The sequence below is a fragment of the Aptenodytes patagonicus genome, chromosome 9 (assembly GCF_965638725.1).
Source record: "Aptenodytes patagonicus chromosome 9, bAptPat1.pri.cur, whole genome shotgun sequence".
Taxonomy (NCBI): Eukaryota; Metazoa; Chordata; class Aves; order Sphenisciformes; family Spheniscidae; genus Aptenodytes; species Aptenodytes patagonicus.
In genome coordinates, this window is record NC_134957.1 from 11,706,990 (window position 1) to 11,730,357 (window position 23,368).

General features: G+C 44.0%; 1 protein-coding gene across 1 annotated transcript in view; it reads right to left on the reverse strand.

The window, feature by feature from the left end:
- MSN (moesin) overlaps positions 1–23,096 on the reverse strand; it is a 45,167-nt gene extending 22,071 nt beyond the window's left edge. The window contains exon 1 of the mRNA XM_076347130.1: positions 22,984–23,096. Within this exon, the coding sequence (XP_076203245.1) occupies positions 22,984–22,995 (12 nt within the window). The 5' untranslated portion in view covers positions 22,996–23,096. The remainder of the gene's footprint in view (positions 1–22,983) is intronic.
- Between the last annotated feature and the right edge of the window lie 272 nt (positions 23,097–23,368).

Genomic DNA, 23,368 nt, shown 5'->3' on the forward strand with positions numbered 1-23,368 from the left:
GTTCCAGCCCCCACAGCAGCTGCAGCCAAAGAAAGCTCCTTTTGATAGGCAAAAGCTTCCACAAGCTACAGGACACCACCACCCTCCTCCCATGGTGTTTAGCAGACTACAGGAGACAGACTTAATAGACAGTGATACCAGGCACTTATCTGCAACATCTTTTCTGAAATTTTAATATTGCCCATATACCTTCAAGTCTCACTTTCTGCCCCACTGAGACTCCCAATAAGTTTTACTAGCAGCAATGATTATCAGTTATCTTCCAGGTCTCTGAGTGAGCCCTACTAATAACCTGCTATAACTACTTCCTAAGATGAAAATTTGTAGCTACATATGGCAGGACAAACAGGAAAGACTGATACCGTCACACTAAGTAACGGATGTATTACTTGTACTAATGCCCCAGCGTGTAGAGCAGTGCAAGAGGTAGAACAGACAATTCTGTTTGTCATAAGTTGAGACAGGAACAGAGTACTAGGAAATACATATCAGAATAATAGAGTCAACACAACAGAGTATCAACCTCTGAAAAACCCTGACCCTGAGCTAAAGCTTCTTTCCTCCCTGAATTTCCTGAATGCAAGGAAGCTGTTATACCCTGCTGGTCTGTAGGCTTCAAGCTTCAGATATTCATGCTTCCCAGGTTCAAGCCACCAAGTGGACTATTTCTGGAAAAAATTGCATAGGGAAAAGTCATACTTTATTGCTCATTTGACTGTTACAGAACAGAAGTAAGTTCAGTTAAGAAGAAATTCCAGGCCATCCTTTACAGGCCCTCTATGCTATAGGGCACCAGTTCACCCAGCAGTTACTGCACGTAAAGATACTAGACTAACACCATGCATCAGTTCCAACAGCTCTGACCAGAGAAGCACATCAAATCCAGCTGGAGTTGCATGAACTCTGAACTCAAGGTCTCATAAGGCACCCTAATAATCTAAAAGCCTTCCCAGTTTTGGCTTTCAGCAAGATTAGCAACCGTATAGTAAGCATAACAAGAATTGTTCCCCTGTCCCTTAAAACGCACAACTGTTTTCTGGAGGACAAATGCTCCCCAGGGCTGCATTTCACTTCCCACCATGCTGGCCAGCCAACACGGGCCCCACTGTGAGGACAGGAGTTGCACACTGATCTGCAGAGCGTACCAGGGCATCGTGCTTTGCACAGCCTCAGAACAGCATCAGAGGTAATGCCCCCCCACCTGCAGCACCAGCGATACTCACAGACATCTGGCTCCTTCCAGCACTCTGCCGAAACAGTCCTGGGTCCTCTGTGTCAGGGTGAGGCTGGAATCAGGTCATGTGAAAGCGCTTGCAATTTCTAAAGGGATTACACTTAATTAAACCAAGCCCCCTTCCAGCAGTCTTAAAGGGCCTTTTCATACCCCTAAGCTCATCAGGGAACAGAACTGCAGCAGGCACATCCCAGGCACCAGCCCTGGCCCCGCCGCACTGCAGCCCCCAGAGAGAGCATTAACTCTCCAGACAGTTCCCTGGAGCTTCCCAGCCCTCTCCACCACCCTCCTCCCAGCTCAACCAGGGACACAGCACTCCTCACTTGACTGGAGCCACAGGGGGGCCAATAAGGCCAAGGAAGGCATCCCATTCCACCCCACTGTAACAATTTGAATAAAGTCACCATAATATAGTGGAGGAGGAAGCTTGCCCACCTTTGATGCACTCAGTACCAGTGAGCCAGAAGTACCATTTATGTGCTATAGAGTACATGTTATAACATCACCCTTACAGGCACTGATTGTGTCTTGGCTTTGTTTTGGTACCTAACTACAGCCTGTAGCAAGAACTCACCCTTTAAAGAATCCTTAATGATTTTAGTGCAGAGCCTGAAGACGATGAGCTGATGTTACAGAAAAATTGAGCTTCCTTGCACATACATCTTTTAGTCATCTTATGCTAAGACTAAAAATGGACACAAGCAAAGATCATTATCTGAAAACGTTTTACTAGGTATGTAAGACACCCCCATGACTGTTGTAAGAGGAAAAAAAAAAATTGCATTTTCCCCACCCATCCCCTGTTCTCTTTGCACATTTGACAGCACAGCATCTAAGCTCATTTTGCAGAAGTAGTTGTCAGTTATTCAGTTGGGGCTATTTTTAATGTCATTTCCGACAAAGCCAGACAGATACAGAGTTGACTGTACCTTTCAGCAATACCCTAGTTATAAACACATCCCAATTGTCTGCACCTGCTGTATGTTAAGGCATAACACAGGACAGTCAGCTATAGATTGTGGATCAAATTTCTGAAGGTACTGAGATACCTACAGATCTTGCCGCTTACTGCCTTTCTTATGCATTAAGTTACCTTATGGACCCAACCACCATTTAAAACTAGCTCAATATTACAAGCTTCAGACTACTTTACATGAACATGACACACATAGCTGTCATTAAAGCACAAAAAACGCCAACTGTAACAGTCAGACTCAGCAAGAAATGGCAGGTTTACATGAAGCTTACAGTAAAATTTCATCCACTGTTATACTGAATTCCACAGCTCAGTGTCATCTACTAAGGGAAATTTCAGTTTGTACCAATAATAAAACTAAATTAAAAGCCACCTGCAGAGGGAGGACAGGCTTCTCTGTAAGCAGCCAGCAACAAAGGGAACAAGGGACAGGATACTCCAATCTCAATTAATGGGCTCAACCACTGTTTGAGTTCAGCTTGGCAGAGACATCAAGAACTGTAGTCGGAAAGCACAGTAAGAAGCTACGCTTATTAGCTTCAGTAACAAATATTTGTTTCTGGCCTATTCCCTTATCCCCACCACCCCCCTTGCAGAGGGATGGAGGAGATCATACATCTAGTGTGCTATGAAACACACATCACTGGCTCTAAACCAAAAACCACGAGGAACTGGCAGCATCCTCCAGATTCCACTGGAAAGCGCATATTGCTGCTGACTGACCTGGAGATCACAGTCACAGACTCAAGGAGAGTCCATAACCACTGGATTTATGTGCAGAGCCCTATAGCCATATATGCAATATACTGCTTTACCCTAAGTATACCACATGTATTAATAAGTTCACTTAAAAAAAACCCAACAAACTTCCTTCATTTAAAATCAAGTGGCAGATATGGCTGAGCAGCACCCCATCAATAAAATCTCATATTTAGGTCAGCATTTGAACTAAAAATTATAAAAGAGCAAATCACTTGAATTGCAACATGATTATCATATACAAGCAAGTTGGCTAAATGATAAACTGAAGAAAAGCTGGGAGAAGGCACCACCAGCTGACATCCCAGGAGGACAAACAGTTCTGTTGGTTCTGGTGCCCTCTGAGGCCGTGGAAGGTGTTGAGCTGCGCCCCACTCCACTGCAGCACAGGCTGGTCCGCAGGCAGGGAAGATGCAGCTGCTGCAACGCAACTTCACTGCACAGCCCTGTGGTCACATGAGCACCAGAAAGCCCCATCAGGGAAGCAACTGGGCTAAATCTAACTAGATTTGCACTCACGTGGTCTTATTCCTTCCCTGTGAAGAAGCACAGCAGCAAGCCAGCTTAGATTCAGAAACCACTGTGGAGCCACACCTTAACAAAGTCACATTAGAGCTGTGTCCCCCCCTCCACTGGTTGCTCTTAGTCCCTAGCAAGGCAAGATGACCTATGTGGGCAGCAAGCTGCAGCTTTCACACAGCTTCAGGACCCAAGCTGTTGAGGACAGCAAGAGGAAAAAGCTGCCACAGGAAGCGAGCCACAGCAACAGCAGGCAAGACTGAGAAAGTTCACAGCTTTGAAGAGTCTGCTTGCAGAAACGGAACAAAGGAGGAGGGAGCACCTGAGCTGCAGGAAGCCAGACATGCCCTGTGACACAAGTGTGCATCTGACACTTCTCACACTTCAGCAGAGACACCGAGGGGGTGTTGCCAGTGCAGAAAGTGCTCTACCCGTAACTTCCAACAAAACTCACCTCTAAAGCACTTTTTACCAACACGGGGCAGGGGGAAGCTGGTTACAGCACACTGGCCATTAAAAAGCTACGCTGCAGGTTACCCACTCTTCTAGCACTTGGTGACTAACATGGAAATGTTTAGAAGTACCTCTGCCCCATGCGGAGCTTGGAAGAGCAGAGAATTTCTGCTTTATCTAACAAAGGGATTCAAAATAAGCTGATTCTGTGTCCATGCCAACAGCATTTTCTATACAAGTTTTCTGACAGGGTTTATAGCAGGCATTGTATCCAGTGGTTGAAAGAGCCAATCCCTATTCTTGAAAAAGTATAAGGAGAAGAGACTGACTGAGGTGGCTCTAAAAATCTGGTACAAAATACAATACTAAATAGTAAATACTAATACTAGTCAGTTTCAGACAGGAAACCAAGTGACTTATCCTAATATAAACCCTCCTGTCATACTATAGTATCGGAGCTCCAAATATGTATTTGTTTGGCTGTTAACACAAGAGACTATTTTGAGATTAATTGGGACTGCTCATCTCAGGAAAATAAAGGAAAATAAAATTCTTCCATACAGCCAGTGGTAAACAGGAATGTTCCCATTTAGAAAAAAAAAAAAATCCGTTTCCTTGAAGACACTTGCTGCCATTGAAAAAGGTAATGCCTACAGAGCAGAGCAACACGGCAGTATACTGTTGCTTTTCTGGTTCTCAAGACCAAGTGTGAGAAGCCACAGCTGCCTTCATGTTGAAGTCCCCCTTTGCAACTGATCAATACCTAGTATTCGGAGGGGCCTGAGTACAGGGTAACCAAGTGAAGCCTAAGGGAATCCTCCTTGCAGGACATGTCCATCAGTCCAGAGATCAGTTACTCATATCTAATCAGGGAGTCTGCTTCAGGCATCCTTATACAAACTAAAGCTTCTTTTTTTTCCTTAAGCAGTGAAGAATCAGATTTATTACCCCCAAGGACAGTCTCTCTAAAAAAAATGGTCTCCCGCAAACCACATTCACAGAGCTCACAAGAGGGCTTCAAAAAAAGCCTAATTCTTATGCAAAGGGACTGACGTTTGCAGTTGCCTTACTTTAGAGGCCTTCACTCACCTACCCTGCCCCAACTTTTCAGTTTTCTCATAATCAATGTTTGAAAGGTCCAGAGCTGTCATCTTTGATTGGTACTAGCAAGCACACACTAAATGGAAGAATGCAGAGTCATGCAAAGCCAGGGCTATGCCAATGCTTCTTAATAGGTTGGAGAACTCAGCATTTTAGAACTCTGGAGGCATCATTTACCCAATTTAATTAGTGATCTGATTTGGACAGGCAACTTTTTCAGGAATAAAAATTCTATTCTATAGGAAGATTACTACAAAGTTATTCATTCAAAACAATAAAAAACAAAAGACAGGGAATTCCCCTGCCCCCTACACAGCATGGCTTCCGAAATCATTACTGACATGTTTCCAAGTTAAAGCTACTTGAATATAATTCCCTCCTTTTCAACCAAGCAGATAGTAAGTAGTCACATCCTACCAGTGGTGTTTCAACACCATGGCTCCTAGCAGCTTGCCACCCTGTCCAGAGGGCAAACAAGTTTCAGTTTGACAAAAGGAGTTGCAAGATGAGAATACTAAGCTAGTAAAAGAATCCATGGGTGGATCCCCACATTTACAGTCAAGTCCAGATACTTGTATGCCACTTATTACACAACTTACTCACAACTTTGTGCAATGGATCAATTCCTCTATTTTTGCCATTTCCTTTCTCATAAATAGACTCCTTATGCACCTCCCTTCGCTTTCCTGTAGCTGTTCCAAGCCATTAACATTGCCGTTTGCTATTTCTTTAGAGCTAGTTTGAAGAGACCATCAGAATAACTATATTTGTACCTGTTCTTTGAGCTACCCAGAGAACATCCTTTACTAGTCAAAACCCAGAAGGGAATTAAAAAAAAAATCATGGGGAAAAACCCTGAGCCCTCTTCCACAACATCTGGATCAGGAGGTGAAACTCAGAGCAAAATCTAGCCATATGCAGTTACCATCATTCAACTTCTACACCCCGGGTAGCTTTGGGTTTTGTTTTGGGTTTTTTTGTTTTGTAAATACCCATTTGTTTTGTGCCTGTTAGAAGGTGCTATTCTCTGGAGAAATAGTATATGCTATTATGGCCTCTGCACCCTAATAGTAGGGTTGGCAGTTGTACTTCACATGTCTGAGCTTAACCACATCCCTAGCTAAAGCTCTTCAACTTAAAGGCAGTCAGCAGGGCAGTGGGTGTGTCTGAAATGCCAGCAGTGGTATGGGTGACATTCCTCACAGCTACTGTGTGCCCCTCCTAGGCAATCCTATTCACAGGTTACAAACAAGTATTTTGTGCCCCCCCACCCCTTAAATTGTACACCGCACACTAGTGTTATGATCCTGGCTGCTCCTGCAGTAACTTAACCAGCAAAACAGTCTTCTGAGAAGACTCCTAGAGGGCAGCTTTTCCCCCCACCCCTAAACTTGCCTTAGTCTAGTTCTGCCCTCCCAAGCTTCATTCCAAAGGCAGGGGATTTCCCAGTACTGTTTAACAGCTGCAAAGACCCAGTTCAAGGGGTTAAGCAGACAAGCCTGGTAGCCAAGATGCACTTCCAGACAGCCAATAAGCTTTCCAAACCTAGCATCCAGTGGATGTCTGCCAAAATTACAAACAGCTATTTTGCTGGAAGGGGCTCAAAACAAGATCAAGACAGGATGCTAACAACACGATCAAGACAGGATGCTAACAACACAAGTGTGAGCTGCATAGAGGCACCACATGTACAGTAAGTACTTGAGGTTCATGAGCTAATAGACTAAATATTCATTCCCTACGTAAAGGTCTCTAAATTCACCTGTGGTTAAGAATTGTTTTAGCGGTAACTTGGAATTGAGGGCAAATAAAAAAAAAGCTATGCTCAGACGCTCTGCTTCTCATTCAAGAAACTTTCCACAGGGAAGACAGCATGAAAATAACTGCTGTGACTAAGCTCCTCCTTCCAAAGGATTCTAGTGTTTGGATGAACAAGTCAGAAGGGTGCTTATCTGTTTCACATGCTTCTCTGTTCTTCAACCAAGAGACACCTAGCATTTCAGCTCACTGGTAATGAGAGGGGCAGCTGAACACAGGGTTGCCTGTTTCAGACATCCAAAGCACTGCCTGGGTGTGGCACACCAAGTTCTTGGCCAGCTCACAGCACTCACTGAATATCTGAACAATAGCCAGACTTCTAGGAGCTAGAACACAGCCTTACTGTGGGATCTGACTGCCCAGACTATGAGCCATCCCTCCAAATTTAACTGCAGGCACAGTCAAGTGTGAGGTAAAGCTGTTTCATCATCCTGTGATTTTCAGTTTTATCATTTCCAGTGTGCTAGACAAATCCTGCAACTTCCTTTCAGTACAGGGTCTCATTTAGGCTGTCTGCCTTTTCATACCTATTTAGGTCATGGTTCCCTAAAATGCAGGATTTCCCTGAAATGGCTCAGTTCTATGCTTCTTTTTAATATTCAGTTTCCCCACCCACATTTGCTTCCCTCGCCACCAACCTATTTTAGGTTTTTAATAGCTCTATTGGGACTGTACATAGTTTATAAAAGACCAGCTTGTGATTGCTGAAGTACCTTTTGTTACTTTAAGCTCCATCTAGTTCAAGCACTTGAGCTTTCCTAATATAGAGGAGAGTAGCTACAACACCAAGATACACAGAACCGCGTGTCCCAAAGGGCTCCCAAATGGGCGCAGAGCTGCTCAGGGAGCCGCAGAGAGCAGTGCCAGCGCATGCAGGGTGTGGTCCCACCACCACAGCAAACCATCCCAAACAGCCTGCACTCTCCCACTGCCTTCTTTGGGTTCTTATTAGCACTCCATGACTACGCCACAAGCAGGACCAAAGAATGAATCAGACTGAGAATAACTCAGTTAAATTTTCCAGCAGAACCATTTAATTGGTCCAATTCACTACATTTACACAGGGGCACTGCTACTGGCACAGATTACAGGAAGAGGGAAGGGTAAGATGGCTTTTTGAGTACAATTGGACAAGATGGGCCAAGCTATTGAACCACTTCTTATTCCTCACTCCCAGGCACTCCTGCTTTATCCTTTGCAGTAGCTCTGATACACAACCCCTTGGTGAGGTTTATCACTCATCAAGCCACATGTGCACATGCCATTAACCCAGCTTTCTGCTGAGCTAGCAGAACAGAACTGATGCGCTATTGAGTTGGACTAACTGAGGCATACAGATGGGAGCAAAACCTCACAGTGACAGCAAACCATCAAAGCTCTCAAACATGCAACCAAGTCGATCTAGTTCATTAAAGGCTGCAATTAAATGCACACTCTCGAGTTCACACTCATACACCTCTTGAAATTGGGCTATTTGAAAAGAATGCCTGATAAACTTCAGTTATCACTTGAGACCTAGATGCATGCATGAAGACATTGCTAAATGCCCAGGAATCCCAGTGGTCAAGTAACAAGTCTTCCTTTTAAATACAGGTCCATCACATACCACGCTTACAATGTACAGAATTAAGGGTAGATGATAGTTGGATATTCTATAGATCAGGCAGACACCATGAGACCAAGCAGTCAAAAACCAGCCATAGTAGAAGGTATCACTTAGGCTGTTTCAGATGCAAAAAATAAATAACATTCTGCATCATATAGCCTTTCACAGAAGGCCTGACTAAACTGAAAGAAAAAAAGACAACACTTTTTTTTTTTTTTAAATATAAGAAAACACTTAATTACCCCTTCTACTCCAGAATATTTCTTCTTTAACCTTTCAGGGAGTTCTCACAAAGTCTATTAAAAAAAAAAGTTACAGCTACCTGAACGTAATTCATACCTGGTGGACTTGAGTTAAAGGCTGTAGCTATCTCTGCAGTTTTACCGAGAGACAGAGTCATAATTTAAAGAACAGAATAAAGCCTTAGACTTCCAGTGACTGCTACAGAGTCAAGCTATTCCCAGTTTGCTACAGGGCTGCGTGTTCTGAAACAGTGCTATAAGCATTGCTAAGAAGCAACTATCAAATGCATCAGTAACATACTGCCTCAGGACTCTTGCAGCTTAACATCATCTTCTGGCCTATGCTAGCTTTGTGTGGGAAAGTGTTTTTAGAATACTGCCCGGACATAAGCAGAGGCACCCTGCATAGATCAACTGTACCAGCAAACACAACAGATAAGACAGCTGTACTCACAAGTAACTCGGCTTATATTGTGTTCCTTAAAAAAGGGTTTGCTTTTGATAGTTTTTAATCATTATACCTGACTAGCTCTTACTTTCTCCATGCCTCTGCACTCCAGAAGATGAGGTTAAGAACTTCCAGGCACCTACACAATACTTCGCAAGTTCCAGTACTTTCCAAGTTATCTTTGTCAAGAACTATTGTCCCAGTGTAACAAAAACAAGACCCTGAACAATCCAATCTAACTTAGAAAATGATCCAACTTTGAAATTGGCCTTGCTCTGAGCATGGGGTTGGATCAGATGACTTCTAGGGTTCTCTCCCAGCTTCACTTTTTTCAATAATTTTACAAGACCTCAGAGGCTGTTGGGGAGCTACCCTAGCTTAAACATTTATAATGCTCATGACAGAAACTGACTTCTTGTATCAAGTGGGCAGGAGCTATTTCCTTACATGATTTTCAGTTTCAATATTTAGATCCTTTAAACTTCCTCTACAGAGAGGTTATGGACTATCTTTATGCAGCCAAACATACAGATATGCCAAACTGTTAGTGGTCTTTCTGAAGCTGGAGGTCAAAACTGAGAAACACAATTGAGTAGTAGGAAGAGAAATAGCCAGATGCTGAGTACATCTCCTGTGTAAGTCAACATACATGCAAATGTAACTTACAAAAGCAAACAGGAAAACTTACTAGACTAACCAGAGTCAGGGTTAGTCTGCAAAGCAACCTTCTGCAAGGAGCATTCATAAGTCAACTTGAGAGCTTAGCTCTTATTCAGACCTGCTGTGTAGGGTTGCTTTCTGGTTTTGTTTTTTGGGTTGTTTTTTTTTTCCAGGGTTTTTTTCCGTATGCTAAGGAACGGCAGCATAGGATTTGCAGGCATTAATTCAACTTTGATCAAGGCCTGGGGCTCCTTCAGCGTTCCTGCATGCAGATACCTCACCCCCAACCGTACATCTCCAGAACGCTAGGAGCAGCAAGAGCAGCTAACTACTCTTGCTCAGGCTTGTTGTGAAAACAGATAGATCCACATTAATGCATCTAATAACCCATCTTTCCCTAAGGGAATGGCAGACCAATGAAATCACTTGGTTTACAAGACCGTCTGAATCCCCTCAGATCCAAATTATTTTCAAATCCTTCCAGACACTGCCAAATCAAAGATGTCATTAGAATATTGTAAAAGCATTTCACTGGAAAGTCCTCTATGCCAAACTTTTCTGAGACCAAAGCATTTGCACACTCATTTGCAAAGAGAGAAAGAAAAACTTGAAAGGACAGAGTAATTCAGCACACAGTCCCAAGATACAAAGGAAAGAGTCACATAACATGCACCCCTCCTCCAAACTGAGGGAACCAGCTTACTGAGAAGCAAGCTATGATGCAGTGAATCTTAAATTTGAAATACCTTGTAGGAATTTGAGGGGTTCTACATAAAAAGAAGAGACACCCACCAACCAGCTTTTTTTGCAGTACGAATGACACTTTCAAAACTTAGCTATGGAAGTGGCTGGCCACCTTCTCTGACTGAGCTACATTTGGTGCTTAGTGGCAGACGAGACTTTGCACAGAGGTGAACGAAGTACAGAGCAAGCAACAAAGCCTATATATTAAATTTGTCAGAACTGAAGCAGCAAAGGAGAAGCAGGACAGCCTTCTGTCAGATTTCCACTTGGTTATTTAGCATTTGTCAGAACAAACAGAGCATTGCATTTCCTGTGTATGATGCTCAAGCAAGTATTGTTCAGGACATCTCATCTTCAGTTGATTACTCTGATCTTTCGGCAATTTGGAAGTTACTTAGTCTTTCTATTTGCTCTATCTTTTGATAGAGAGATTCAAGACAGACACTACAGTGATATGTTCTTACAGCTGAAGATGCTGACATGTATCCTCATTCAAAAAAGATCTCTATGCTATTCTGCAAAGGGGTGTTCAAAATGAGCATAATACATTGCACTGCAGCTTGCAGTCAACCTTCAACTTGAGATGTTAGTAACAAACCACAGAGCAAGATAAAGCAAAAAAAAAAAAAAACACACACTGCAGGTTTTTGAGCTTTAACTCGCTTCCGCATGTATGGCTGTCACCACAACATAGTGCAAAAGACTTTAGTGTATATAGATTTCATGTAGCCTAACACACTTGCAACAGCAAGTCATTAAAAGAAGAGTAAGAAAATTCTGAGTCTTCAGGAACTTACTGCTTCCCAGTTTGTCAAGGCTGGGTCAGAATACCATCAGTTTGAGGTGCAGTTTAGTGTTTTAAGCCAAAAAAAAAAAAAAAAGATTTCATCAGCAGGATTTTTTTTGAACACCAAGTTCAGGTAACAGAAGCTCCTTGCTTGCTTTTTGGAACAAAGGACTAATGTTACAGCAGCAAGGAAAGCATGTCATCTCAGTATTCCAGGAAAGAATAAGTTAAAGCCCAGCTCCCACAACAAAGGCAGCAAAATGGAGCTGCAGGCTAGAGGACTAAGACACATTGCTTATTCAAGTATTTTCTTGGTTTAGTAATAAAGCGTTTTATGGTGCTGAATAAGAATGCTCTCAAAGCCTACCACCTGTCCAACCATGGACTCGGAGCTTTCAGGTATTATAAGTAATACTAGCCTTTTCTGACCCCGTTATTCAAGCTACTAGTAACCTTGCAGTTTGAGGCAGCTCACAAAATGAGCAGTCATGTGTAACAGTTCATTCATACAGCAGCTTCTGGTTCTCTAGGAGATTGTGGATATTGCCTAGAACATAATAATTCTACTGCTCTCTGCTTCCTATATTTCATCAATGCAAACAAATTCACATGTTGAGTGCTCCTTGGTGAAAAATACAGATACCGCAACAAAAATCCAGTTGCTCACACAGCACTTTTTCAGAAATAGAAGAAAGGTTTCTCAGCTTGAGGTAAGCTCAGATCCTGATTTTTCACCGAGGATAAGTGTAGCCACAGAGCACTGAATACAGCCAGACACTGGATTCAATACATCTCAGCTAGAGTTCTCATTATCTACCCAATAAAACAAGTGGACTGGTTAACTTCATTTTTTCAAAAGTGATTTTAAGTTTCCTTAATATATAGATATATGTAGGGGCAAATGAAGTAACCAAATGTTGGCAAAATAGTTATTGATGCTTAAGCTTTTGATCTCATCTCACAGAGTTATCTTAACATTTGGTATGTAACATATAGTAGTTACAAACGGTAAACTAGAAAAGCAACACCTTTCTTATGCATGCTGTGCAGTGTCTCCATTAATGAATGCTGTCAAACAAAACTTAGTGGAACATACGAATATAATGAGTAATATAACCTAGTATCATCCCTAAAAGACAACTTCGGGTTTGGTTTTGGTTTTTTTTTTTTTTTTAAGAAAAAACAACACACCACCACACACACACAAACCACACACCCCAAACCAAACTGTGTCACGATTTTGCACGTTGTTGTTGCTTAGACACCGAGTATTCTATTGTCTCAGCTGCATTATAAGCTACAATACAAGCAAGTTTCTTTCAACCCATCCAGCTTTCCAGGCAATTTTGCTTTCTTGACATATAGTTACTAGATGATCTGTTTTTGTGGTCAGATATTAACTAGATTAACCAAGTAACTGGGCACTATTGAAAGGCATTTAAAGGACAATGCAATCATCAGGTACAGTCAACATGGTTTCACAAAGGGAAAGTCCTAACTAATTTGATACCCTCCTATGATCAGGTCACCCACCTAATGAATGAAGGGAAGGCAGCAGATGTAGTTTTTCCAGATTTTAGTAAGGCTTTTGATACTGTCCCTCACAGCATCCTTCTGGACCAGCTGTCCAACTGAGATGAGCAGGTTCACGGTGCGCTGAGTGAAGAACTGGCTGGATGGCAGGGCTCAAAGGGCTGCAGTGAATGGGGCTACATATGGCTGGCAACCACTCACCAGCGGTGTTCCTCAGGGCTCAATTCTAGGGCCAGTTCCGTTCAATATTTTTATCAATGATCTGGATGCACAAGTTGAATGCACCATTAGCGAGTTTGCTGATGATACCAAACTGGGAGGTGCTGTTGGCTCTCCAGGGCCAAGAGGCCTTGCAGAGGGATCTAGACAGATTGGAGCATTGGGCCGTCATCAACGGCATGAAATTTAACAAGAACAAGTGCTGGATTCTGCACCTGGGACGGAGTAATGCTAGGCACAAGTCCAAACTGGGAGAGAAGTGGCTGGAGAGCAACCCTGCAGAAAGGGATCTGGGGGTGCTGGTCAGCAGCAGGCTCAATAGGAGCCAGCAGTGTGCCCTGGCAGCCAAGAGGGCAAACCGCATCCTGGGGTGCATCAAACACAGCAAAACCAGCTGGTGAAGAGAGGGGATTATCCCACTGTATTTAGCATTGGTGTGGCCCCACCATTCAAGAACGTTAAGGTGCTTGAACGCATCCAGAGGAGGGCAACAAAGCTGGTGACAGGACTGGAAGGCATGTCCTCTTGAGGAGCAGCTGAGGACTACGGATTTGTCTAGTTTGGAGAGAAGGTGGCTGAGAGGTGACCTCGTTGCTCTCCACAGCTTCCTGAGGAGGGGACATGGAGAGGGAGGTGCTGAGCTCCTCTCCCTGGGATCCAGGGACAGGACGCTTGGGAATGGTTCAAAGCTGCGTCAGGGGAGGTTTAGACAGGACATGAGGAAGCATTTCTTTACACAGAGGGTGCTCAAACACTGGAACAGGCTTCCTGGAGAGGTGGTCGATGCCTGAAGCCTGTCAGTGTTTAAGAGGCATTTGGACAGTGCCCTTAATAACATGCTTTAACTTTTGGTCAGCCCTGAATTGGTCAGGCAGTTGGACTAATCGTTGTAGGTCCCTTCCAACTGAACTATTCTATTCTAAGTGGAAGTTGTGATGGACAGTCCTATCTATTTCTTTTAGAGCCCAACAAAAAGATAAAAAACACTATTTGTATATTGCAGGCATGTTGAACAGAACATAGTTTCATTACAGGACAAAATCCCTCAAAAGTTAGAAGCTCTTACCCATCCTAAGACAGAAAAACACTATCTCCTTTCAAGGAAGCTACAGAAACCAAGTTCACTAAGAACCTTTAACTTTCCAGTTTCCACCTTTAGAAAATTACTTTAAACAACCTTTAAGTTGTATGTCCAAGATACAATATGAAAGCAAGAAGAAAGTCACCAAGAATATAAGTAAGCATATCTGAAACTATATCCATGCCTCCAGTATCCAACATGTTGACAGATGAAAATTCTCATTTAAAATAAGGGGAAGGGAAGGATGAGTGGAAGTTTTCTTTTAGCTTAAGTTCAATTTATAACATCTTCATACAATTGAAATAAATATTAAGCATATTTATTATTACCCTTTTATGAAAAATTTTGATTTGCTGACCCTTTCTTGACCAACGATCAGCATTACTTTGCTAACTAAAAAAAAAAAAAGTATCTGGAAAACTGACTAAGAACTGGTGCTCCTGCACAGATACACCATTGGTCAACTTCTGCAAGAACCACCTCTCGCACACAGGGAGGAAGCTTTTCTAAAGATGTCTATATAAAGACTTCTATGCCATATGCCTCTTGCTAACTTGCATATGAACAGGTCACTCATTCATTAAAGTGTCTGCTTAATGGATCAGTAAGTAAACCCTTACTTTTAATACATATGTACAAATCCCTCCTTCTCTATCATTTCTAACTAGAACTCCAAGGTTGCCAGCAAGTTGTCATGCTAATAGGATGGCTTTCATATAAAAGCATGTACTGGACCACAAACTATTGTGTGGGTTTTCTATCACCACTTTTTTATTGGGCAACTTGATATTGCTTGAATTTGTCAGCAGTGGAACTGTCTTACTTCCTTACAGAGTGCCTTCAGAGCCATTTGCTGCCATCCTGCAAGTCCTGTGGATTACAATCATTTTAGGATGATACCAAGTTCTGGATTTTAATAGAGGAAGGAAAAAAAACCAAAAAACCACACAACCAGAACCCTCTTGTCCACCCAGCCTGAAAAGACATTTAGTATATTGAGGAAATAGCTATATTTTTTTAATTCACTATTCCAGAACAGCATATTCAGAGGGTAAAAAAAAGTTATGCCTTATTATTCTTAGAGACATTACAAACAAAAAGCCACACCTCTGGGGGATGGGGGATGTTGAGAGCCCTGACACTTCACCCTAATAATTTGTCTGGCAGCTCATTTTTTGCACTGTAACCAAGCACAGAATTAATACTGGAGAGTCAAGTTCAGTACCATTTAAAAGCTATGGCAAGGAAAGATTTAGCCCAGAATTCCATGCTTTATTAGCCTGTGTTACATAAAACCAAATACATTTATTAAATGGTGCGACTAAGTGATTGATCAGACTGCAATGGCAGATTTTTCCTGTACTTAGTCACTTCCCCACCATAACTAGGTCTCCCAATCCAGTGAGAAAAAAGGTTGTGAGTCATAAGGGCTTACTAAGGAGAAGAGGACAAATCAGTGATACACAGACAGACAAGAATGGCTCATGGCTGCAGGAAGTCATCAGTTTTGCTTTAAAAAGAAAATACCTGGAGAACATAGGAGGGCATACAATCTCAGAATAGCAGTTCTCCAAAATGCTGCGCACAAGATTCTGACATCAACTTAACCCCCTCCCGCCAAAAGAAAAAAAAAAAAAAAAAAGAGGTTTTACAGTATTCACACTCCAGTACAGTGAAGTCTGTTCTCCTGAGTAGCCTTCCTCTACAAAACAAACAAGTTGACCAATAGTGCTAGAAACTTACAAGAGTATAGATCAGTCTGGACCATGCCATACCATGTCATTCTTATTGACTACTTCAGTTATCCTCTTTCTGATCTCTTTAAGATTTCATTTTTCTCTACACAGAATCACTGCTGGCAGAGAAAGGAGTCTGTCTCTTCCCCCTCCTAGTCTGTCATCTCATTCTTGCCTCATTGCATATTTCTCTACAGAGTGGATCAGATTCGGAGCTTTTTCATTCATTCCTCCTTTAGGGGTACCCCTGTGCCTTTGTCTGTAGCTATTCATCAACCAGCAATGGCCAAAGGAGAGAAACCTAGCATGGTCAAATGCTCCTATTTCTTAGCCTGGGAATGAGATGAGAACCCAACATCATTCCTTCATCCAAAGACTGTATTTTTGAACTGGTTCCTCAGAACAACCATAGCTTCAGAGTTGTTGGAACAACTAGGAAAAAGCATTTTGCAGGAGTCATACCATTGAAAACCTCTTCAAAGAGTGTTTTCTCCCCATTTAATACAAGTTCAACAAGCTGCTATACAAAGGCCAGGAATTTCTGACTGCCCCAGCACTCCACTGGAGGATCACACGTTCATACAAGTAAGAAAGATATCCTTTCATAGCTGCACAGGAAGGAAGCAGCACTAGATCACCTACCTAGGTATCCACAGTTGCTGCAGCCATAATTGTTTTTTGTCAATATAAGGCCCAAACCTCAGCAATTTCAGGTTTTAAACTTCGAAACAGTTGCAGCTGATCCTGTGGTTTTATAACCACCAAGCCTGCCAGTGACTGTCTCTTCCTATATCCCTGCCAAGTATTTGCTGCACAATCTTTCAAACATTACAGTAAGAGTCAGCATTAGCTACTGGAGTAAGAAGGGTGGGGTTTATGCCCACAACTTCCAAAACACTTGAATGCTCCACCTAGAAACAGCCATATAAGTGTTACAAAGCGGTTTGCCCAAAAGAGTAGCCTTCCATGAATCTAGAGACTTCAGCCTGCTTTAGAAGTTTCTGATGGGATAAAAACAAACTCCTTTGATGCAGTATTATTGGCTGCACTATGCAAATTCCTGCTGTTCCCAAACACCCCTAGGGAAAAGCAAGCAATTAACTGGCTGCTTACTAGTGCTCTTAATTTACATCAGTTAATTGCCCTGGATTATTCCTGGGCAGGGATGGATTTCCTCTTTTCCAATAGTGTGTCTGCAACAGCAGAGAGACTCCTCGCAGGGTGATATTGATTTCTAATATAATCATTTAGCAGACAGACAAACAAGGGGGGGGGGGGGGAGGAGTTAGTGTTGAGATCTTGGAACTCTTTTTCAAGCAGACCCCATTGTAGTCCTCAGAACAGCGATTAAGCACAGATAACAGCTTTATTGTGCAAATTCAGGGAGGCCCTCTCGCTGCACAGAAGGGGAAGAAAAAAAAAAAAAGAAAAAAGTCAGCCAAATAAGGTTGTTTGAGCTGCACCAAGCCAGGAAAGAGTCCAGGAGATGACGTAGCTAGAGGAAGCTTTTAGTCAGTTTCCTTTATAACCTGGAGCAGGGCCAGAGCTACCTCTTCCAGAGGAGTTTCTCTGTGAGAAGTGTATCAGCAAGGACATGCAGAGCCCAGCAACTCAGGAAGGGTCCTGTTCCCCCTGCACACCCAGCTTCACAAGAAGCAAAGACAGAAGGTATTCGAATCATTCTGTTTCAGTTCATCAGCTTTCATGTAGCTACCTAGGGACTTCAGTGAGCTCTCTGCAGGAGGATTTCACTTCAGACCAGACATCACACATAAAAGAACTGAAACAAGTTTCCTCTAGAGGCAGTGATGCCATTTCCTGTCAAAAAAAGGAGTCCATATTAAGACATTTTATGAACTATCCTCACGAGAAAAGCAAGAATTGTAATTAACCTTCGGGGCGATTAATCAGATGAGGCAGAGTCACCCCAAGGAAAGTGCTGCAACCCCTTGCAGGTCCAAAAAAGGTACTGCCTGTAAATGTTAAGGGGACAGGATATTTGCAAGAAGTGAGCGATCACCAACCCCTGATATTAGGCGCTCTTTTCCCCATAGGATTCTTATAGCAGAAGAAGCAGATCTAAAGCTTTCCTTGGGCTCCTTTTATTGTGTGCACCTCACCAACCTGCTTCTTGCTCATCTGCCTCAAGCAACAAATCAAGAAGTCAAAAATGAAAGAAAGGACTCAACACATTTAATCATCTAGAACCTCTGGTACGATAAGCACTCTTAGGCCTAACACTGTCACATTCAAGTTTTAAGAACTGGATCATGACTACCAATTCAGATCAGACACTCAGAATAATTCTTGCTCACTACAGCCTGAAGCCACTATAATGGATGTTTTCTGCACAACACTGCCAGTTAGGGGCAAGGCTTACCATAAGAAGAGGAAGCAAGATTTTACCAGTATGTAAAAACAAAGTGAATGCTAGTTTATCAAGGGCATTCTTTAAACCTTGTTTAACTTTAACATAGAAGGCCCAGAAGTACCAAACAGAAGCTTTTGCTCACTATCAGGCTTAACTGCTTCATCTGTACAAGAGGTAAAACCTTGCTATTCTTGCAGAATCTAGGAACCAAGCTGATTAATACAATACAAGCTAGGGTGTAAAGGCCTTGCCTGGTTTGTAAAATCCCATGGTAGGTATAAAGCTACAGATAATGAATCATATACCAGACCAGTAGTTTACCTGGTTCCACTGTACACTCAGCATGTTTTAGCTATTGTTGCTTCTGAAGTACAAAGTCATCTGAAATTCACCAACAGGGGCAACATAGACCTCTGCATAAAGCAAGGTCTTCGAGAGCTCTCAAACACACCTTTTTACAGCAACTCCATGTATCTGACAGTGTTAGAAGAAAGGTACAATGGATTGAGTTTGCCTAACAAGCTAGCACCCATGTCACACCAAAGCCTGTCTAACTTTGATCAGTGCTGCCAAGCTTCCCAAGTTATACTGAGTGAGGGAGAGGAGGAGATATAACACCAAAGAGTTAGTCCTCAGATAAGACAGAAGGCATCTGGAATGCTTCTAGTGTTCCTTCATAGCACAACAGGATCCAAATCCAGGGCATCAAAAGAAAAGTGTCCATCCATTACAAGTCATGGTTTCCATCACTGTCCACCCTTCCCCCTCAGCTTTCAAGACCTCTAACAAATTCCACAAGAAAAAAAAAAAAGGATCACCCAAACAAGTATAGCACTCTGCTGGTAGCTGCCATCTTGTTGCAGCATTTGGTAGCAAGTAGCTACATGTCAAGAAATTAATTATCCAGAGGATTCTCCCGATACCTACCCCAGTCTCTCAGTTACCCTTTCTTCTAACCAGACCTATGCAGTTCCAAAGAACAAAGGGAGATATGCTTCAAGGACCTTTGGAGTCCAACTGAGAATTAGGACCATCAATTTAAGCTACAGACAGGGTCCCTGAAGGCCCTAATGGCTACTGCTACACTGAGTTTTAGAAAGTATTGAGGGAAAAGGCAACAGCAGAAAAGACTTTTTTTAAAAAAATCTTAAATAGCATCATAGAGCTAAGACCTATGAATCTTACTATTCTTTTGTGCTGAAGACTTCATGCTTGTCCAAGATTATTTTCTCTGCAGTAACACTTTGCCCTAGAAACCTGGAGACTTAGTTCTGAACATCGAGAGAAACACTTAGTTCTGCTAATACAATAAGGAGTCCAAACTTCAGTATACCTTAGTTTGAAGCTTTCTGTATTCGTGATATTAGTTCTGATTAAACCCATTTCTCTACAAGGAGTAAAGACTATGTTACCTAAAACAGAACTGCTCAGTGATAGGATAGTTGAATTTCACACCTCATACACAACAGATACTCACGTTTAAAATTCAGTGGCCTATCCATTCATGTAGCCACAAAGTAAGTACATTCATAGGCAAAACAGTTAATGAATCCTGATACAGAAACTACAGAAAAATGCTTTTTCTAATAGCTAAAAATACAGTAAAGTATCAGCCTATTAAATGGGCGTGACTGATACAAAAAAAGGTCGCTTTCCCTCCCACTCTTCCAACTAAGATGGTTTTTGTAATACTAAAGTTCAAGTCATTAACTATGGGGCTTGGACTAGCCATCAACATGACAGCTCATTCACTTCTATCAGGATTTGGAACCGAGTGTAACTTCCAGCTCTGCCCAGCCTGAAATGACTCAGTGCACTAGTCAGTAAGCATGAGATCAGAGCCTACTCATGGCCCATAAACAGGCTTCTCACAACTGGGGGAGAGACTTTTCAGAGCTTGACAATGGCTCGCAAGAGGCATTTTAGCACGCAACTACTTCCACCCCTCTGCAACACAAAGTGCGGGGGGAATTATATACCCTCTTTGGTGTGTGCTTTAGCTGTTTACATCTTGCAAACTTTTCCAAACAAAAAAATTATAAACCAGAGTTGGTTGCTTAACTGTGAGATCACTAGATAAAACAGTGAAGCTTTCCTGTGGAGAGCATGGCAGGATTAGCTGGCCGAGCCATGATGCACTTTCTACGTAGCCTACAAGGCCTCCAGCAACCAAACCCCCCAATTCTGCAGACATTACACTTCACAACAGCAAATCATGTGCCACTAGTTCAAAGGTTGCCAGAGTTAATCTTGGATTCCTATTAATAGTGCACCAAAGCATAGTGCCACTTCTAGCAAATCTCATGTAACAAAATGGCAATCTCTAGCTAGATGTGTTAACATTTAGCCTAGCTTAATGAGGAGTAGGGACTCAGAACTCAACAGGTTTTGCTGCTCAAGCCACACAGCAGCATGTTCTGTAAGCTTGGTGAGATGAATGATAAGAGCTACCAAACACTTTAGACACAAATGTTTTTCCTGCCCAGCCAGAACTGGTCCCTGGAACATTTCCTCCATCTGTCTTCTTCACAATGGATTTATTTTTGTGATGAAGCCCACATATAGCTCCATCTAACTGCTCAAGTTTCACCCACATTTGACCTTGATTGAGGAAAGTCACTTGTATTTTACTGTTTTGTTAATTAAGTAGCTATTAACAAATCTTAAGCTAGCACACTAGTAATCATGTTTCTTTCACATGAAGAACTGATTACACAGTTATGCCAGCATATCCTGTTCCTGCAAACCACAGCTCAAGAAATAATGTTTAAAATATTATTTCAGTTGGGTCTGCAACTAGGGCAGATGGGGCAGGAAACCAAACGCTGATACAGCAGGAGGCCTGCAGCTCTGTACCTCAACAGGCACAAACATTTGAACTGCTTTCTGCGGAATCTGCGGTGTGCAATACAGTGTCACAGCAAAGCACTTACATTTCTTTATCTGTTCCAGTTTTTAAAAGCTCCAAAAACAAAACTGCTCTGTCAGAACCAGAAAGCAGCAGACTGAGAACGTGAATCCAGCCTAGGGTGTGTCTGCAGATACAGAGGCTGCAATGAGCACCTTGTAGCGAGTGCAGTGTCATAACGTTTGGATTCAGCCTGTTAGTGGGAACCCTGCCTCATAAGCATCTCTGCAACATGTTCAGGATTTCTTGGCTGATTCACACTAAAAGAAGTCACTCATCACAACTGTAAACTCTCTGGCTAAAAGGTCTCAACTGCATTTTACACAGAAGTCCCCTAACCTGAGCTACTTCTGTTTATCTTACTGAACTTGTTGCCTGTATTTTTTTTTTTTTTTTAGGAAGTAAATCTTCGCTAATCATTGCTGATGTTTGAAGAAAGGCCTTTCTAAAGCTTCAGAAAATACTGTCTTAACCTTTAAGTGGCTTGAGCTTGATATCCTTTAAGATGTTGACATTTAAAAAAAAAATAATCCAGCTATTGTCTCAGAGAGCTGGCATTTAAGACAGCAGGAAAAGCAGAAGTCAGTCAAACAGGCATTTAATATCTATTTTAAAGTTATAAAATTAAACTATCTGTAAAAAAAAAAAAATCAGGGTGGATTCCATTTCAACTTCCACTTGCATAAGGGTGGGTTTTCGTTTAGGGTTTCGTTTCCCCCCTCCCCCCTTTATGCAAGCCACAGACTCTTAGCTTAAACATTAGATGTTCTTAGGCCGTTTCAGATCACTCCCAGCGAGGAAACATCCAGAGCCTTCCAGCCTGCTCCTTCCTGTTTTATCAATGAAGGGCTAGGACCAATTCTTCAGGAGAAATTAAATGGAAAAACCCCATGCTCCTCATTAGTCACCAAACTCCTGCTGCGAGAAGGAGAGTCAAGTACGGACTTGACCAGACTTTCTGAAGTACTAAGATCTCTCCAGCCAAGAAATACTTCGAGTCAAGCTGGGACAAGGCTCCCTAGCAACTCAAGCTGACTAATTACAAGTTGTGAAAACCCCAACTTCTCCTCTTTACAGAGCACGAGAGACGGCCATAGAATTAATTAATTCCCCATCAGGCTCTAGAAAGCTTCATCCAGCACGCCTTCCCAAGTTGGGCGCACCCCGAGTCCCGGGGCGCACACGCGTGCGGGCGGGGCGGGCGGCAGGCACCGCTCCACCAGACATTTTAGAGAGGAGGGGCGGCCTCCGCAGGGCGCTGCCCCGCCGCGCCGTTAGCCAGCCACCCCGAGCGGGCAGCCGCGGCCCAGACGGGGCCCCGGCCCGGCAGCCGCCCCGCGCCCGGCCCGGCTCCTCGGGCGGGGGTGCCGCGGCGGGACAGGGAGCGGCCGCGGACGGGAGCACAAGATGGAGGGGCGGGCGGCTCCGCTCAGCTCAGCTGCCCTCTCGCCCGCCGCACCCCCGCCGCCCGACCCGCGCCGCGCTCCCCAGGACTCCCTCCTCTCTCTCTCCGGGGCAGCCACCGGCGCCTCCCAGGCCCCGCCGCCGGCCGCAGCCGCTCCCGGACGGGGCGCAGGCGAGCCCAGGCGGGAAGACCCCCTCCCCGGGCCGGCGGGCGAGCGAGACGGGCATCCGAGGCGCCGCCGGCCTCTCCCGCCGCGAGGCCCGGGCGCCGCCACACCCGCCCAGCCCCGCGCACCCGCCCCGAGCGCCAGCCCCGCTCGGCCGCCGCCGGAAGCTGCCCCCGCGGCAAGGCTCCCCGCTCCGCTCCGCGTCGGCGGCACCCACCGTTTTCGGCATCTTCCCGGCGGACTGGGCACGGCAGGTCGCTCCTCCTGCGCCGGTGGGACTCTCCACGGGCTCCGCGCTGCTTCTAACGGGACTCCGCGCCGCGCCTCTCCGCTCGCCCGCCCCGGCTCAAGCCCCACCCCGCCCCAGCCCCGGCCGCCTTCATTCGGGGCTGGAGCTGCAGCGCCCCCGCCCCGGCCTCCTTAGCGGGGCGCGGCCCGGCCCGCCAGGCTCCGGGAGGCCTTGCCGCTGGCGGAGGGCGAAGTGTTTGTGGCCCCCCCGTCGGAGCGGTCCCCTGCGAGGCGGTCTGGGAAGGGAGCGGCCTTGTAGGCAGCGGCAAAGTCCCACCAGGGCAAAAGCCGGGGGGGCTTCCAGCGCCCCCAAA